We start from the raw sequence: 19033 nt of genomic DNA on the forward strand, positions 1-19033 counted from the left end.
AGCTCCTCTTCTTTTCTTGCTGAATTTCCTAGCTGGCCTCTTGTATCCTTTTTGTCTGTCCTTGGGATGGATGTTACACATTTTCGCCCATAGCAAACACCACAAAATGCAGCTTGTGACTTTCAGAGAACATCAGGGAAAAAACTTATTGCTTGGCAGGTAGTGCAGGACAGGGATGACAGAGGAGGCTGAATCTCATCCTTGGAGCTTTTCTGGCTCAATTAGGCAAAGCCAGGGCTGGCCAGATCTAATGCTGGGGATAGTCCTGCTTCAAGTGGGCAGCCGGGCCAGCAATCTCCAGAGCCCCTTCCAACTGGCAGTTCTATGACTACCAAGGATGCAGGCTACAACCAGGCAAGGTACAGGTGTGATACTTGCAGATCCAAACAAGCTGGACAGTGGTCATCTCTTGATGTTAAACTTTCGAAGCTTGTGGCTTCATTCTGCCATTTCTTTGTCAGTCTATTCATTCTGTTCCTTGAAGACTTTTATTCTGAGTTTGCCAACAGAATCTCTTCTAGAGTAACCCAGCAGGGTGCTACAGGCTGTTGTGTCTGTTCTAGGCCCCCAAGTCCAATCCCTTCTTATTCTGAAGAGCTTGCTCCATTCTTGCTTTGACGTTAAGTTGCATCTTTGAGATGTGCCTCTGGTTAATATTCCAGGGGCAACATCCCCTCAAAGCCAATCCCAAGGACTCTGCAGCCAGTGTGATTTTTCTTGATTGGTGCATTCAGTGTCCACTTGGCTCTCCCCTCCCAAACAGGAAGCGACAAAGCAAGGCTGTTACTGAATTGAATAGAAGGAAGTCTCTACACTTACGCAAAGAAATTTGGCAGGAGTTAGATAGCGAGTGAAACAACAAGTGCTGCTGCAGAGATTATAGAAATTGCAGAACTTGGTGGCTGTCTCTGGGGGAGATTTACAAAGCTTTCTGTGAAGGATTAATTCTTCCAAACCATTGCTTTGCATGTAGCCACAGTAAGTATATTAACAAATGCACCTTTGAGAAAGTTACACGCTTGGCATTTAGATGTCAGCCTCTTTTAGTGGGTTATGTTAAACCCGAACGATGCCTCTGCTGTCTCTGTGTGTGGTGCAGTTTTCCCAGACTACTGGGAATGGCATGCAGCAGTGAAGCGTACTACTTCTGTGGACCATTCAATGCAGCTTGGCAGACTGGATGAACAAATGGAGCAGCAAATGGAGGGGGGATTGAATTTGGAGTCTCTGTGCGTAGGGTTCTGGAGCAGGGGAATTATTTGCAATAACAAGAATTGGTTTTTATCTTTTTGAAGCCTCCGATCAGCACCCCACGTCGCTCTGACTCTGCTATCTCCGTCCGTTCATTGCACTCTGAGTCCAACATGTCCTTACGCTCGACGTTCTCACTTCATGAGGAAGAGGAGGAGCCAGTAGGTATTTGGGATTGTCTCAAGGAGCAGGATTAGGAAGTTCAGTGTCATAAGAGTAATTTAATGGACTGTTGTGAGTATGTAGAGCTATCATGGGCGTAGATTTTGGTGATGTCTGAGTTTTTGGTGACTAGGTCCTGGCTGTCAGGTTTTAAATTTGGTTTTTATCTGTTTTTAACTTTTAAGCCACTGACTTCTGCAAGTTAGTTTGTTTCCTTGTGTGCCATTTCCCATGTGTAAAGAAGGGACAGTGGTGAGGCTCTTCTGCTTCTCAGAAAAGCTGTAAGTCTTTGCAAAGTCATGTGTGATCCCCCTGGCTCTGTTGCAGAGCTGTAGGGGGTTGCAAAACTTTAGGCTGCTGATCTAGCCCTAGACAGCAAGAATGACACAATTCTAATGATTTTCCACAATTGTAACAACACAATTGTAAACCCCAGGAGGGTGCAAGGAATTGTCCACATGTGACTCTTTGTAGGGATGGACACTTTCAAGCAGAGCTTAGCTTGTGACCCAGTGACTAACCCCAGACTGGACACATAAAAGATCGGGAGGCATTTTGCCACAGATCTGAGATAAAAGTGCATTTCATGTGCCGGAACTCAGAGGGTTATATTTGCAGTTTTGAGAGCAGCACAAGATGAAAAGACAGACTGAGCTGCAGTGATTGGTTTGGAACGCTCTGAAATGCAGAACCCTGCTCCGGTGGAGAGCTGAGAGCTGTGCTTCTTGGGGAAGTTGTGCTCAGAGCCAGTGCTCCAGCAGTCTTCGTTGGTAAAAACGAATGCAGAGATGGGCCCATTTTGGTAGAAGCAATGTTGTTTCTCCTCCACAGGGGTATGAAAGAGCCCTTCCTTCAGAGCATTTCAAAAATAGAAAAGGGCAAACTTTTAAAACTGCTTCTAAACTTCAGGCTTAGTACTCAAGACATTTTCAACAACACACTGTTCAGTCCAGCTGAGCAAAGCTTGCAGACAGTGCAGTTGCCACAGTTCTGATGACTTGAGTTATTCTAACAAAAAAATTGGTCTGTGCAGTTTGCTGTCAGGGATCCTGATCCTGCGAGATGCTAGTAGCCCCTGATTTGTAATGCATTGAGGGTCTTTAGCTACTCCCAAGTTCACTTCTTCCCTGCTTCTTACATACTTAAAATCAGCAGATCCAGACAAAAGTTTATTTGGAGATAATGAAAGTCTTAGTGTCCCCTGTGCCCTTTCACGCTCACTGCTCGACAGCTGTGTTCCCTGTGCAGACCTGGAGGTTCCTGCACTTATAGAGGGAGGCCCCACACTGATTCTTGTGCTGTCTCTGTCCCTTTCTCTCCTCCTTTTCAGGAGCCGCTGGTGTTTGCTGAACAACCTTCTGTGAAGCTGTGCTGCCAACTGTGCTGCAGTGTGTTTAAGGATCCAGTCATCACAACCTGTGGGGTAAGGAAGTACTTTTCTAAATCATAAGCTTGGGCTCCAAGATAACTTAGGTGACTTATAGCAAGGACCCTGACTGTCCCCACTGACTGTCAGTCTGAGTGAGCAAACATGAGGCAGAGTTCAACTGAAAGATCTGAGCTAGTGTGGCAGGCAGAGATGCCAACAGGAATGTGTTAGGTTTCCCTCAAGACAGTTCAGAGCCAATCTGTAGTGGAGATTGCAGGGCACTCTGCAGTTAGCCAGCAAAGACTGGAGCTTCCTCAAACCTCGACTGCTTTTCCCAGGAGAGCTATATTATACTGTCAGCCTCCTTATCCTGCGCTAAATCATTCTCCCTAGTGTTGCTTCAGCTAGGTTTGCAACTCTGTGATCCATGTCCTGAAGGGTGCTGCAGAATGGTATTACCTCCTGGGAACAGCCGTTGAATTCCAGCCCAGACACAGCAGCTCTTCAGCTCTTCCCAGCTCTTCAGTTGGGAAGAAAATGTTTCCTTTAAAACAAGAATGACTTCAAGCTTAATTTAGTTAATGCTTGGAAAGGGACTTGAGATCATCTAGTGAAAGGCACAGAGTATTATAGATATTCTTCTATATTCCATTTGATTAGGATTTTAATGGAAACTGTATATTATTCCTTCTTCTGTGCTACATGTGAAGAAAGATGGCTCTGTGACACTGTCTCACTAATGCTTCTAAAGTGATACTCCTGGAATGGAGCTGTAACAATAAATGCAGAAAGCAGGATTATTTACTGCACTGGGAATGCTATCCTCAAAGGTGTTGGAAGCTGGTGTGGTTCTTCTGCCACCATTTCAGTAACCAGCTCTTCATGGAGACACTGAGATTTTCTGGTTAATATGGGGGGAAAAAATCTGCTGCAGGAAACAGACTGGCTTCATTTGCAGCCCCGGCTTGGCAGCTCTGGAGAGAGCACCATGCAGCTGTGCAGGGCAGGAAAAGGCAGCATGAGCAGGGCTGCAGATAACAGCTCTGTGAGAGTGACTTGTAGCCTTTCCAGCACTGCTGCCAAGCTCTGGCCCCATCCCTAGGGAACATAGCTGAGGAGGCTACAGGGAATCAACAGGGCAACTTTGGGACTGGTGAAATGCTGCAGCCTTTGTTCCTTTCTTTATGCTCCTTAGCATATTAGATTGAAATTGCTACTTTTACCATACATTTCTGCTCTAAGTGTAGAAATAGAGATGTTTACATGTTTAGCATGATTTACAGTGCATTTAATGAGGGTTACAAACCAGCTGTCCCATCCACAGAATCACAGAATTACACAGAATCACAGAATGGGTGAGGTTGGAAGGGACCTCTGGAGATCATCTAGTCCAAACCCCTGCTCAAGCAGGGTCACTTAGAGCACATTGCACAGGATCATGTCCAGGTGGGTTTTGAATATCTCCAGAGAAGGAGACTCCACAACATCTCTGGGCAACTTGTTCCAGTGCTCTGTCACTCTCACAGTAGTTTTTCCTCCTATTCAGATGGAACTTTCTGTGTTTCAGTTTGTGCCCATTGCCTCTTGTCCTGTGGCTTGGCACCACTGAAAAGAATCTTGCCCCATCCTTTTGACACCTTCCCTTGAGATATTTGTAGACATTGGTAAGATCCTCTCTCAGTCTTCTCTTCTTCAGGCTAAGCAGGCCCAGCTCTTGCAGCTTTTCCTCATAAGAGAGATGCTGCAGTCCTCTAATCAGCCTGGGCAATACTCTCTCCTCTAGGCTGGTTTATGTCCTATGATGCAGACTCAGGGGCATGGTGAGTTATAAAGCAGGCAGAATAACTGCTGAGGGCCCTGTATCCATAGGTTTTGGTATCTCCCACTTTGCCCATCCTTAGCCACAGGGATGCATTTGTCTGATGTCCTGATATTGTTTGCTGACTCTGCTGTTGCTCTTTGTCTCCCCAGCACACATTTTGTAGAAGATGTGCCTTAACATCTGGTGAGTACGGAACTGTTCTTGTGTGATACACTCCAAAATGCTGTTATTTTTGTGTTTCTTTGCTTTCTCTTAAAAAGAAGCCTGCAGAAAGATGTCTGAAAGTCCCAAAACAAGCCATATGTCTCAGGCTACCACTGCAGTAATGAGGGCCTGGGGCATGGGTAGGTGAGAAACTCTGAGCTCTAATGGTATGCAAATAGAGCTGAATCCAGAATGAAAGCTTTCTGTGGCTGCCTGTCTAGGGAACAGGGGGCCTGTGTTTGGCAGTGACCCATCAAACCCTCCTCCCCCATCCTGTTAGTGCCAGCCCTCTGGCCACTGACTGAGTCATTGTGAAGCAGCATGCAGAGCAGCTTTGGCTCACCCAACTGTTCCAGAAACCTGGTGGAGCCCAAGTGTCTGACTGCTGGCCTGGCTGCTGGCTTGGCGTAACCAGCTTCTCTTTGGTTTGGACTCTCTGCTACAAAAATGCTTTATTTGGCGCAAGAGTCTCCAGCCTGTGCCTCTCTTGGAAAGCTGTTGTTGAGCATAAAGCCAGGTAATTCATATTACCAGAGCAGCAAGCCCTAAGGAAGCTCCCTGAGCACTCAGGCAAAATAGCAGCTCTTTCTGCTTCTAGATGTTTGTTTTTCATGTGTGAGGGGTCCCTCTGCTTTGCATGCTGACTGCTCTGTCACTGTGTTGTGCTGCATCAGTCCCAGCCACAGGATTTGTAGCAAAAGATTTTGTGATTGCAATCCTTAGTTACTCGATTTTACTGCTGCCCTCAAAGCTTGTGTCTTTGCTTTTAGCTTCATTGAAGCATCCCTGGCCTGCAGTGCACAGTTGGCAGTGGTAGAGCTGAGCCCAAGGCTTGGATGGGGGAACAGGTTATGGGGCATGAATACTCTTGCACTTCAGCAAGCACAAGGTAGTCTGAATTAGTGTGGCCCTCTTTCATTGACGATTAGCTTGAATTATCATGGATAACCATAAACTGAAACTTGTGCACATACCCCCAAACAAACCACAGCTAGTGGCTTGCAGCCCTTGTGTGAATATTCTTGCCTTGTCCCCTTGTGACCAATTTGAAAGTTAGCCATCTTAGCCAGAAAAGAAAAAAAAATCCACATAGAGACTTTTAAAAAAGTTCCTGCAGTGTCTCAGCCCTTGCTGACTCTCTCCTTTTCTTTTGCTTCCCCACCTGGCAGAGAAGTGCCCCGTGGACAATGCCAAACTGACCGTAGTGGTTAACAACATTGCAGTGGCTGAGCAGATTGGGGAGCTGTTTATTCACTGCAAATATGGTTGCCGGGCTGCAGCCAGCAGCAAGCCTGCTGCCTTCGAGGTGGACCCCCGTGGATGCCCGTTTACAATTAAACTGAGTGCCAGGAAGTAAGTGGCTTGTTACCAGCAGGCAGCCTCTCCAGGAAAAGGGGTTCCACTGCCGGCAGTCTGCTCTCGTATCTGCACTGCCTTGTGGCTCCTGGGGACCGGGCGGCTCTCCTGCTCTGCTGGGCCATGCACGGGTGTGGGAATGGGCAGGATGACTTGAGGGGACAATTCTTTCCAATGTGTCTTCTCAGTCTTAGCTTAGGGGCAGATGTGCTGATCTCAAGAAAAAGATGTTGTTCTCTGCTCACAGCTTACCTGAGTGTCTCAGCATCAGGACGGGGGATACACTGTGAATACCCCACCTCACATCTGGGGTGAAACACTGTGGCCTTTGTCAGGCAGGGACCTTGTGGTTCTTTTTGTGAGAGAAGAGTTGTCCTAGTTATATCCTGGGTATGTGTCTTCTGAAATCCTCCCTCCCCATCCTAAATGCATTTGCTCTCTTACGTGTTACCCACAACCGTTGTGTGTTGTTGATAGCTGTCTGGAGACTCAGCTGATCAGTTGCAGAAGTAGATGCTCCCTGCATAAATGTGGCCTATTATTACTCTCAACCTTCTGGCCAAATGAGAATTTAAAGCTATAATTGCAGCCTTAGAGCAGAAGGGTTTTGATTGCCTGACAGTCTCACAGGGCTGGTTTGCCCCTCTCCTGATGATCTGTGTCATTTCCAGTAATTTTTGCTTGATGCTGATTTTTCCTCCTTTTGCTTTTCTCCATGGGCAGAGATCATGAAAGCAGCTGTGATTACCGGCCAGTTCGCTGCCCCAATAACCCCAGCTGCCCACCTCTCCTCAAAATGAATCTGGAGGCGCATCTCAAAGAGTGTGAACACATAAAATGTCCCCACTCCAAATACGGGTAAGGAGCTGGTGCTTTATAGTGGGAAGGATGCATTGAGCTCATTTCTGGGCTGCTTTCTGGATACCGTGACTTTGGGATAGTTGCATGTACTTCCTTGCAACTTCCTAAACAGATAGACAGACAGTTCAGCTTTGGGCAAATACCCAAGCTGGAAGGACAGCAGCTGTTTGGCCTCTCTGTTGCCTCGTAGTTACACCCAGCAGGGCAGTGAACCACAGTACCATTGCTCCTCCTAAGAGGACTGGAACAGCTGGGGATCTGCACAGGCATCAGACATCCCTCCCAGGAGTGAGCTGAGTGCTAAGCTCTCCCAGTATGAGCCCTGCTTCAGCAAGTTTCTGCCTCCCCTCCTTGCAGGTGTACATTCATAGGAAATCAGGACACCTATGAGACCCACTTGGAGACTTGCAAGTTTGAGGGTCTGAAGGAGTTCCTGCAGCAGACAGATGATCGCTTCCATGAGATGCAGGTGGCAATGGCCCAGAAGGACCAGGAAATTGCCTTCCTGCGCTCCATGCTGGGCAAGCTCTCAGAGAAGATCGACCAGCTGGAGAAAAACCTGGAGCTCAAATTTGGTGAGTCTCCCCTGGGTGAGCCATGTGATGAGAGCTGTAGAGACAGGGCAGTTCTTCGTTAGGATAGTGCCTTTCAGGATTCTATCTTTAAAACTGGTGCTGAGCAGATTTCAGGAGGTTCAGATATTCCTTGTGGGGGAGTAAGCAAGGGTTTCATGGACTTCTCTGCTGCCTGGACATCATTGAACCTCATCTTGCAATCATTGCTCATATGACAAGTCCTAGAAGTGTCAGCAGGTAGCTACTGCCCTTCTGTGAATTTTTCCTGTGAAGCTCATATGCACAGACCCCCATACAAATGAGCGAGTGAGAATAGCTAGCAGTGCAGATATGTTACAGCTAGTATTTTTTCTGGAAACCTGTGCCATGCCCAGCCCCTGCTTGCCTCTAAAACGTGCTGGGTCTTCAGCATCCAAGTACAATTTACTTTCGATTAGCTAGCACCCTCTTGCTCTTACCTGCCGATAACACCATTGGGTTCTGCTCCCTCCTTGTTCAGAGGTTGAGTGTCAGTGGGTGTCCTCTACCCATTTCCCTGGGCTCCTTGACTGACTCTACAGTGAAGATGGGCCTGTCTATCTCTTGTAGATGTGCTGGATGAGAACCAGAGCAAGCTGAGTGAGGACCTGATGGAGTTCCGCAGGGACGCCTCCATGCTGAATGTGAGCCCTGGGCCAGCTGGGAAGGGAGATGGGCCTCTGTGTTGAGTGGGGATTGCACACAAAAATAGCTGCTGGTTGTGCTGCTAGACAGGCGTCTCCTCTTTGTTGGGGGAGTCTTTGGGATTCCCCTCCTTGATGGCTCTGCTCATCCTAAGATTGGTTTGTTCTTATTGTAGCTGGGGTCTATGTGGAGGTTTCCTGTAGGCTGAGTCACTGGAGCTCCATAAGGCAGCTCAGCAAGCGCTGGGCACTGCATCTGGGTAGCTGTTTTAATTGGTTCAACTGCCTTTCCTCAGCCTGTTGCTGCTCTTGAGAACAGCAGAACCAGAGCAAAGAAACCTATACTGTAAAGAGAGAGCCCTCTTCTCCAGAGCTTGGGTATTCCTGTACCCTTCATGTTAGCCCCAGACATTGTGTCCTGTGGAGAAAGCAGAAAGATTAACAAGCTGGGAATGAGAGATGTCACTTACTTTTGGACATTATTCTAGCTCTGATGCTGGATAGATGTTCCTCTCTAGTTCAAGTGGACTAAATCCCACTAGATGTACTGATAAAGAGGAGCTAGTCCTGGCTTGCCTAGGCACACTGATGAAAAAGGTCACCATGGACACAGAAGGGACTGGGCCCTGGAGACGACTATGAAAAGACCTTTCGGTTCTTCTCCAGAAAGGTGGGCTTAAAGAGCCCAAGTCAGCAAGCACTCCCAAAACTGATTTGATTATTTTTAGCAGTCCTGTGAATGGCAGAGCAAGCACAGTATTTTCTGAAAGGTTTATCCGCACCATTCTAAATACCAAAGGGATTAGTTGGGGTATGAGATGCCGTCAGAACCCCATGCTCTCTGGAGTCAGTGGGATGTACACATGCAATCCTGCAGCAGGAGATTCCTCTGTCCTGGTACCTTTTATCAGAGGATGAGTCAGCTGCTAAGGGAGGGCCTTCACAGGGAATTGAGACCTGACCAAAGGCAGGAGGGGTTTCAGCAATAGAGAGGGCAGTGTTAAAGCCATGCCCAGGAGGGCAGGCTAGTCTTGATGGCTCTGCAACTCATGCAGCTTGTTCTATCTTCCAGGATGAACTTTCCCACATTAATGCTCGACTCAACATGGGCATCCTAGGATGTGAGTATGCACATGATTTTCATTTGCTTGGACTTGTTTTGGGGTGATGTCCCAGTGAGCCCTTTTAGTCTCAGTCATGGATGTGCCAAGTGCCAGTTGTCTCTGGATGCGTCAGTGACTTGTTTATAGGATCACCACTGCTGCAGGGAGAAAATACTGGTGGGAGACATTTGGCTAGAAGCAGCGGCTGAAGGGGAGTCACAGTGCTGCAGAGTTATTAGCTGCTGGGAGGAGATGTCAAGGGAAGTGGTGGGTTCTGCATCTCTGGCCTCCCTAGGTCCAGCCTGGGAGGTGCATTAGGGAGACTAGTCCTGGGGCTCAAAGCAGTGATAACTGGGTGCGCTATGAGGGTGGGATGCATGGCCAGACTGCAAGGGGCTCACAGTTCCTTCTGGCCTAAAACAATAAGAAGTATGAGGTGGCCCTGCCAGGACAGTGCTGGGAGATCTCTCCTCTCTGAACTCACAACATCATGGCTCAACACCATTCTCCCACTCTTACCTGCCCTCTCATTTCCTTAGCCTACGACCCTCAGCAGATCTTCAAATGCAAGGGGACCTTTGTGGGGCACCAGGGCCCTGTGTGGTGTTTGTGCGTTTACTCCATAGGAGACTTGCTCTTCAGTGGCTCTTCAGACAAAACTATTAAGGTAAGAAAGAGCTTTGCCTCCTCCGTGCATCTTTTGCATTTTTAAAAGTGCTCCAGTTGGGACAGAAACTGCATTCCAGTTCCAGGGGGTTTCACTTTCCGAAGTTTGTCCTGTAATTTTAAATGAGTTTTTTGCAATTCTCGTTGGGCAAAAAAGTATTTTTCAGTTTCTCTGTGAGGAAATATTATGTCATAATGATATCAAGAGACAAACAATGATTTTTGTGAAGCCCCGATTAGAATCTCATTCCTGCCACTTGTGTTTTTGCTTTGCCTGGTGTATAAAGCATTCTAGCCTATTTCATCTTTTTTCTTTATTATTTTCCCTTGCTGTAAAAAATCTTCTTAGAAAAAATATTTTTTCCTGATAAAATTATTTCTATTTTATGGTATGTTTGTTTTTCTTTGTCCTGTTTTCAGTAACTCAAACTGACAGTGCTGCTTCAGTGCAACCAAAATAATAGTTCCTAATCTCACTGTGTTGGCTGCTGGTTGCAGTGGTGGCTGCTGGCTGAGCTGAGGAGCCATGCAGCTCCCAGCCATGCTGGGACTGCTGTGACTAGCCCTGCCAGAAGCTGAGCTTTGATTTAATTTTTTTGAGAGAGAACCAAGAGATAAATGGAAGGAAATGGACATTGTATATTTTATTGAAAGAAAATAGCTTCCTCCACTCTCCTGGCTGCTCTGGACACCCTGCTCCCAGCCAACCAAGCACCACCACGTTCTCTCTCTTAAGAGCTGTGAATGCTCGGGCCGAGGCGGGGAGGGGGTACACTTTGCAGTAGCAGAGGAGACTGTGGCTGAGCCATTTGAGCCCTAGGAACAGGGTGTGAACAGCTAAAGCAGGAGCCCAGGAGCTGCTTTCTTGGTTCAGTTGTGTTCTCTTTTGGCCTGGGGCTGTGGAAGGCAGTGTTGGAGAAGGCTGCTGAATGCTGCTCTTTAGTGTCACTTGTTATCTTCAGCCTGACCCTTTGCAGTAAATTTCTTTTCCTAGACATGCTTATCTCTGCCTGGGAGACAGGAAAACAGGTGCCCAGATGACAGTCTGTTTCCTCATTTCCGTGCTTTTGTGGCTTTGCTGGCTTCCTGCTCAGATTCCCAGCTGCTCTCCAGCACAGGCATGTGATCCTCTGCTGACTTGTGTTTCCTGTTAGGTGTGGGATACCTGTACCACATACAAGTGCCAAAAGACCTTGGAGGGTCACGATGGAATTGTACTGGCTCTCTGCATCCAAGGGTGAGTGGAGCTGGACACCTACCCTGCCTGAGAGAGGGGGCCACAGGAAGAGCCCTGGGGTCCCCTAAGCACACCCTTAAAATTCCCCTCTGTAGTCCTGCATGTACCAGGATTGTGCATATGTTTTGCGATGTGGGTGGGGAGGATGGGAGGCCTAGCTGCTCACAAAACCCCCAACCTCATGAACCTCTTCATGAAACTCCCTTCTTGCCTTTTTACTCTTCAGAAAGGTACAAAGTGCAGCTCTCTCTGCCTTCCTGTGCTCACTTAGGGGTGCTGGGCCTGTTGCTCGAAGGGCCAGTCCAGTCTGGCCTCCCCACAAGCCCCCAGCTCCACTCCTGAAGTTGGCATGTTCAGCCTTGGCCCAGTGAGACTGTGGGACTGCAGCTCCTCACCCAGCACAGAGCTTGGGAGTGAGCTGAGACCCTGCACTCCTTGCTCTCCCTTGCTGACCTCCTTTTGTTTTTTGGTGACATTACAGGAACAAGCTGTACAGTGGCTCTGCTGACTGCACCATTATTGTGAGTACCCTGCACCCCTCCTCTGCGTAGGAGTTGAGACGTGAGATTTACAGGCCAGCTCCTGGCTGTTGTAGGGCAGGGACATGCAATCTTTTTGTGTAAGGCTCTGCAGCTACTAGTGGAGTAAGAATGATGTCCCATGTGTGCTTTGTCCATTGCCTTCAGCAAGGTTACCTGTGGGCTGGATTTGGGTGTTTCTTACGGGCTAGATTTCCTACAGGCTCCTGCATGGGGGTGGGTGCCCTGAGGTGGGTGGGCTGGGGAAGGGTAGCCAGTCCTAATCAGGCCAGGACAGTGGTTCCTTATATGTGCACGGTCCTGTTCTGTGTTTCTGTTTGTGTTCCTTCAGAAGCACAGGGAATGATCCATCGCAAGGGAACTGCCCCTGCCCCTCATGGGCTCTGTTCTCCTCCTTTGCAGGTCTGGGATATTCAAAACCTGCAGAAAGTGAACACGATCCGAGCACATGACAATCCTGTCTGCACTTTGGTCTCTTCACACAACATGCTGTTCAGTGGCTCTCTCAAAGCCATCAAGGTAGAGCTGTGAGATGGCTCCTGCTGATCTGGTTGTTGACTGATGGTACAAGCTTTCAGGCAGCAGCTCCCAGACAGGAAGAAAATGGCATTTTGGTCTGTAGGTGACCTTGTTATTACACTACCCTGATCTATACAGAAGAGCCAGCACTGCAGAGATTTAGCCAGTGCTCAGTGCTGAAGGCAGAGATGTTCTGAGACCTAGATGAAAAAACTTGTTTCTTCTAAGTCTGTAAACCTGAGATAGCAAGTGGAGTATGTTGGCAATTCCAGGATTTGTGTTTCCTTGGGCTCCCAACAGACTTGCTCAGGCCATTGGGAATTGTTCCTGGGGTCCAGAATTGACTGCAGCTTTATGCTGCCTGTTTTGAAAGCCCTTCCAAGGGATCTTGATTCTGCGTTCTTTTCCTAAAGCATTTGGAAATCAGGGAGCAGCTTTACAAGTTGCCATTTAAAGTCTTGGCCAGATTCCCTTGGTTCTGCTTCCAGCTCCTGGTGAGACAGCTTATGGGACTGTCCTTTTGTGAAAGGACTTATGCTCTTTTCTTTATCCGAGGCCTGGAGTAGTTCAGCTATCTAGAGGATGCTTGGAGACTGGAGGAGCAATGAGACAGTACTGTACAGTTCTGTCCTTTTTGACTCCTTTTTGCCTGCTCAGCAGCGCAGGTCACTAGCTCTGTTTGGAACAGTGATATCAGACCTTTCAGGCTTCCCCCTGCATGCTGCAGGGCTTGGCTCGGGCTTGCCAGGAGTGTTGAGAGTGGGAGTGTCGGAACAGTTCTTTACTGGGCAGATATGGTTTAGGTTTTCAAGCCCATTTCTCTGCTGGGGAAGGGTTTCTGCAAGGGGCAGTGCAGGCTCCAAGCTACCTCTCCCAGGCCCTCTGGGAAATTGCTTATTCAGCACAGTTATTGTGTGTTTTATCTGTAAGCCAGTGGCTTCAGCCAGTTCCCATGGGGCAGGAGAGTCAGCGCATGGTTCCACTTAGTGAGCTTTTGTGCTGGCTCTGTGCAGAAGTGGGCAGCAGCCTGGCCCCGCAGAGCTGTCCTGTTTCTAGAAGCTGGCCTGTTCTGCACCATCACTGCCCAGTCCCACTGAGACACTCTTCTCTGTGTGTGCATGTGTGTGTGTGTGTGTGCGTGTGCATGTGTGCGTGCACATACTTATCCGCTTGTGCTTTCCACAGGTCTGGGATATCGTGGGTACTGAGCTCAAACTGAAAAAGGAACTGACAGGTCTTAATCACTGGGTGCGGGCGCTGGTGGCTTCTCAAAACTATCTCTACAGCGGATCTTACCAAACAATCAAGGTGAGACCCTCCGACTGGTGGCAGCTGTAAGCCATCGGCTCTCCCCGTGCCTGTAAATGTCTATCCTGCCGCATGGGTTGGTTGCGCAGGACAAAAGGCAGCTGCTAGGATTCAAGAGCACTACTGTAGTGTTGCTGACATGCTAGATTTTACTGCGGTGACTGCATCTTTGTAGGCTCGAAGGCTGGTCTTTGGCTGGTCCTTGTGAGTGCGGCTGCTGGGGGACGCTAGCTAAGATAAACACAGCCTCACAGCCATGGCGCCTCTCGCGCTGCCTCTGCAGCTGCCGCAGCGTTATCTGCACTGACAGTCCTGCTGATAAGAGGAGAAGGTCACTGTCTGGCTGCAGCATTACCATAAATCTATGTGTGGTTTCCGAAATGCTCTCATCTGTGCTGGCTCAGGCTTTGATGAATAGTTCACCTCTCAGCATCTGGGTGACACTAGAGAATCTGCAGCTTCCCTTCTCAGTGTTAACAAATCCCTATTAATTTGTCTGCATCAGTTTCCAGTGCTACCGAGGCCTGGTTTGTGTGTGCACATGTGTGTATAGTCATTCACACAAGGCATGCAATCTCCACAACATTTTCCAGCTTGGATGTTCGAAGTTGGGCAGCTGAATAAGAGAGCAGGACTTTGCTAGTCGGTCCTGAACATTCCCAGCTGAACAGATTTGTCCTTGAAGATGAGCACACATCAAACTAACTCCCTACATGGCTGGAGAATAGCTTCTTAGCTCTGAAATCATATCTCCAAGGCACCTGGAAGGAAGCCTTCTACACCTTCAGTTTCTTCTGACTGAAAGAACCCAGCTCCTTCTTACAATTCCTTTCCCCTCACTCTGCAGCTCTCCCAAGAAAGGGATTATTGTATTTAATCCAGTTTTGGGCACCAAAGCTGGATTTCTGGCACACGCTGATGTGTCAGAAAGCAGATTGTAGCCGTTACTTACCCAGGCTGCCCCTTCACTCATAGGGTCTGGCACCAGCTTCACAGACTTGTTACTGTTGCAGATCTTAGTTGAAGGACTGGTTTGTTGGTAGCCGAAGTTACTGATTCTCTACCCACAAGCAGAAAAAAAGTTTCACTGTTCAGTGAGGACAGCCAAGGAGGCTCTGCTCTCTTAGTCTTAGCCCCCCTGGAGAGGGGTTCCTGCATGGGTCTCATCCTGCCTTCCCTGCTCTGGTGGCTCTTTCAGATCTGGGACATCCGAAATTTGGAGTGTGTCCACGTGCTGCAGACATCAGGAGGCAGTGTCTACTCCATCGCTGTGACAAACCACCACATTGTGTGCGGCACCTATGAGAACCTCATCCATGTAAGGGCTGTGGGATTTGATGCACTTGTTGGCTGGGGCTGGGAGAGAAGGTTGAGGAGATGGGGAGGTTTGGCCCTGCCAAGCCTCTTTGTGGTGCACCTGGAGCATGGGTGCACAGCACCTATCCTAGAAATGCAGGTCAAGGTGGCCACACCTCTCGGAGGAGAAGTTGGTGGCCTGCAGCTTGGTACAATCTCTGAGCCTTGCTGTCCACCCTCAGGTCTGGGATATAGAGACAAAGGAACAAGTCCGCACGCTGACTGGTCACGTGGGTACGGTCTATGCCCTCGCTGTCATTTCCACGCCGGATCAAACCAAAGTCTTCAGTGCATCGTATGACCGGTCTCTCAGGGTACGTGTCCGGGAACGCACCCAGCCAGGTCTGTGCCCTTGGCCTTCTTAGGAGAACGTGTGGCCTGGAGGGAGCAGGACGATGGGGAATCCTTGTTCCTGCATGCCAAGTGGTCTTGCACACAATCCGAGTCACCTGGACCAAACCCTGTGGCACTCAGCATCCTGCTCCTTGCCTGGTGCTCGGGTTTGTGTCAGAGCCCTGGGCCTCTCACTTAGCATGGTGCTTTCTCACGCCTCCTCTGTGCCCATAGGTGTGGAGCATGGACAACATGATCTGTACTCAGACTCTGCTGCGACACCAGGGTAGTGTCACTGCCCTCGCCGTCTCCAGGGGCCGCCTCTTCTCCGGCGCTGTGGACAGCACTGTAAAGGTTGGTTTTCCCAGGCTTCTCCTTGATGGTTCAATCTCTTCCAATACTGGAACTAAGGCAATAAATGAATTAGGAGCTGGGTTTGAACAAACATCATGGGCATGGTTCTCGATGGGCAGAAGGTTTAACTCCTAGCAGAGGGTGTTGTGAATGCTGAAAGCCCACAGGAAATCTGCACAGCTGATGAAGAGAAGCCCACAGGGCTCCTCAGTACGTCACTGCCATGGGTTCCTGTTGTCTCTCCTCCACAGGTCTGGACGTGCTAGTGAGAGTGCCACACTAGTCCTGCACACTGAAAGACCAAAAACTCCTCCCCTCCGTTGGCCTGCTGGGTGACTAACACCACTATGAAATAACTGCTGCAGCTCCTGCCCACACCGACCGCTGCCTCCTGGCCAGTCTCCCCACCTGCAGGGACTCTGGCTGGCAGCTCCCAGGACGGCTTTGGCCCGTGGATCCCCAGATGACCCTCAGATCTGCCATATTTAACTGGAACTGTAGAGGAAGCTGGTCTGGTGCCGGGCCTTCCTCTCCACCGCGTCCCTTCCTCTCCACAAGCGAGGAGCATCCTCTGGAGCGAGGGGCTGGCTGCGAAGCTCGGTCTCCAGGCCACGCAGCCTGTGCAGCGCTGGTGCGAGAGCAGTGCGACGCTCGGCCCGCGGCGGGACTGAACGGTTCAGCTCGTCGCAGGCGGGAGCCGGCCTGCCGAGGGGCACGAGCGCTGGGCTGCCGGGCCCTTTGTAAATGGTAGAACTATTAGGCCTTGCCCTGGGTTGGGTTCCCAACTCCTTTCTGTCTCTAGTATTTAATTTTACTGCCAAGGTGTCAGGCTGATCCATCGGAGAGAAGTGTTTTCTTGAGTAGCCAGGTACGATTTTTATGCCACAGCTAGTTCTCAAATCAAGTAACACAAATCCGTTGTTCACCACCCTGTAATAATGGTCGCCACATTAAAGAGAAAAAAGCCTCCGTTGCATTTTTACTCACATTTTCTACTGTTTTTAAGATTGTAATATAGATTTGATTATTTCTTCATTGACAATAAAAGTGGAAAGCGTTGTTGGTGGCCAGCGTGAGTTACTGCGGGCCCTGCGGTGGGCTCGTCGATACGCTGTAAACCGACTGCCGCAGCGACCTGGCGCGTCCCGGGGCGCGCCGCTGGGCCGGCCGGGCCCCGCGCGGCGGCGCGCGGCTCTGCTCCCGCCGGCGAAGCCCGCGGCGGCACCCCGGGGCGGTGCGGGCCCCCCGCGGCAGGGATGCGCCGGGCCGCGGCCCCCGTGTGCGTGGGGGGCCGGCGCGCGCGACGGCCGGCGGGTCTGAGGTGTCGGTCACAAACAGCGGTGGCAGCCTGGCGGGGTTTTATTTTTTTATTATTTTTCTTTAAATATTTGTTGCCAGACTTGGTATAGGAGCAAACTTCTTTTCACAGCACCACGAGCCATCTACTATTCAGAATAGGAAGAATAAGACGAGTAGAGGTGAAATCTAAGCACAGAAGAGCAGGGAAAAGCACCAAGATGCATAGCTTGACAGATGGGGTACAATACAGAGTCCATAACTTAATCATAAAAAATATATATGTATATATCCATCATGTAGAACTTTATGGATTTTTTTTTTTTTAAGATACATATTTTTTTTTCTTTTGAACAGATATTTTCAGGCGGGTGATTTTTTTTTTTTTGTTATTTTTAAAGTCTTTTTTCTGTTTTTTTAAAGAAATTTCAAAGTTGTGCCAAACACATCTGGATCAGCGAACACAACAGGATTGAGAGAGAGAGAGCGCGCGAGAGAGACCAGTCTGTACGTCTCAAGAAAAGTACACCAACACTTCGTCTTGGAACCACAAGCAAGGAAATGCATTCGTCAGAACTCAAGCGACTGAACCAGACTCCGACTCCTGTTTATACATGAATATACAGCCGCGCGGCCGGGGCCGCCCGGCGCACAGGCGCACACGCACGCGGGCGCACACACACGGACACGCGCACACACGCACGCACAAAACAAGTGCCGGGGGGGGGGGGGGGAGGAGGGGGAAATCAAAACCTGAAGACACTCCAAAATAAATGAAACACCTTCAGTAGAAGAGTTAACAAAAACCTCCATAAAACAAGGCACATCCTTTGTGTTCTGAACTGTGTAAAAATAAAGAAGTTACACTGAATTCGAACAGAAAAACCCAGACAGAACTGTTTGCACGTACCTTCCAACAAGATCAAAGGTAAATAGTTGTGCTACTCTTAGAATGAGTTTGCCACAAGACACACAGCTTAGTATAATCTAATAGTTTTTCTCAAGCTAAAATCCAGTTTCTCTTGATTTGTTTTTAAACTGCTTTTTATATATAATTGCTAATATTTTTAAATCTTTTAAATATATATTTGTTAAAGTTTATTCTTTTTATTATTTTTGGGGGTGGGGGAAATCTGTTTTATATCTTTTTTTTTTTTAATTTTTTTTTCCTTCCCCTCCAATAAATTAATACTTCTTTATAGCTTATCACTGTCCTCTCCCCGCCGGGGCGGGGGCAGCGAGCGGCGGCGGGAGCCGGGCTGCGGGCCCTGCCCCACACCCCAGCGAGGGGCCTCGCGCTGCTGATTTGCAACCAAAATACCCCCCCACCCCCAAAAAAGAAAAAAAAACCCACCCGGCCCTTCCCCAGAGCAGAGATGCCAAGGGCATGCACGCCACGGCCGGGCACCCTGCAGCAGGTCCCGCACCGCCGAGCAGGCGCTGGCAACAGCAAATGGAAGAAAAATAATAATTAAAAAATAAAATTAAATTAAAAAAAAAAAAAAGGAACTAAAGTCCATTTGCGCAGCTGGCCTCCCCAGCAGCCCAGCGCCCGCTGGGAGGGGAGCAGGGCCGAGTTGTGCTACTTCGGGGCCACCCGGCTGCCCCGGGCCCAGCGCCGCGCCAGGACGGCAACGCCGGATGGCTGCTCCGGGACGGCTGCACCGGGACGGCAATGCCAGGACGGCTGCACCGGGACGGCAACGCCGGACGGCTGCACCAGGACGGCTGCATCGGGACGGCAATGCCAGGACGGCTGCACCGGGACGGCTGCACCGGGACGGCTGCATCGGGACGGCTGCACCGGGACGGCAACGCCGGACGGCTGCACTGGGACGGCTGCACCGGGACGGCTCGGCATGCAGCCCACGTGGCAGGTAGGTAGAGACAAAAAGAGAACCCAGACCCCTCCCCACCCCCCAAAAACCCTGGCAGGAGAGGGAGGCGTTTCGGGCTGGATCGTGTTGCTTTGTTTCTTCTGCTGCTTTTTGTTTGTTTTTTTTTTTTGCTTCTGCGAAGTGGAGTCCTGCCGGAGGCTTGGCGCGGCGGCGCGCGGGCGC

At 49.5% G+C, this 19033-nt stretch overlaps 1 protein-coding gene across 8 annotated transcripts in view; it reads left to right on the forward strand.

Moving 5' to 3' along the window:
• TRAF7 (TNF receptor associated factor 7) overlaps positions 1-16736 on the forward strand; it is a 36981-nt gene extending 20245 nt beyond the window's left edge. For 6 of the 8 annotated variants that reach the window (XM_062587833.1, XM_062587836.1, XM_062587834.1 and 3 more), the window contains 17 exons: positions 1296-1412; positions 2744-2836; positions 4754-4787; positions 5978-6161; positions 6888-7022; positions 7383-7600; positions 8189-8262; positions 9335-9383; positions 9905-10032; positions 11186-11268; positions 11750-11789; positions 12210-12326; positions 13512-13634; positions 14833-14952; positions 15173-15304; positions 15558-15677; positions 15929-16736. In XM_062587833.1, coding sequence (XP_062443817.1) covers positions 1296-1412; positions 2744-2836; positions 4754-4787; positions 5978-6161; positions 6888-7022; positions 7383-7600; positions 8189-8262; positions 9335-9383; positions 9905-10032; positions 11186-11268; positions 11750-11789; positions 12210-12326; positions 13512-13634; positions 14833-14952; positions 15173-15304; positions 15558-15677; positions 15929-15943 — 1782 coding nt within the window. In that variant the 3' untranslated portion in view covers positions 15944-16736. The remainder of the gene's footprint in view (positions 1-1295; positions 1413-2743; positions 2837-4753; positions 4788-5977; positions 6162-6887; positions 7023-7382; positions 7601-8188; positions 8263-9334; positions 9384-9904; positions 10033-11185; positions 11269-11749; positions 11790-12209; positions 12327-13511; positions 13635-14832; positions 14953-15172; positions 15305-15557; positions 15678-15928) is intronic. The other 2 variants (XM_062587837.1, XM_062587840.1) reach the window with 1 other exon arrangement.
• The last annotated feature ends 2297 nt before the right edge of the window (positions 16737-19033 follow it).

The sequence above is a fragment of the Rhea pennata genome, chromosome 15 (assembly GCF_028389875.1).
Source record: "Rhea pennata isolate bPtePen1 chromosome 15, bPtePen1.pri, whole genome shotgun sequence".
Classification (NCBI taxonomy): domain Eukaryota; kingdom Metazoa; phylum Chordata; class Aves; order Rheiformes; family Rheidae; genus Rhea; species Rhea pennata.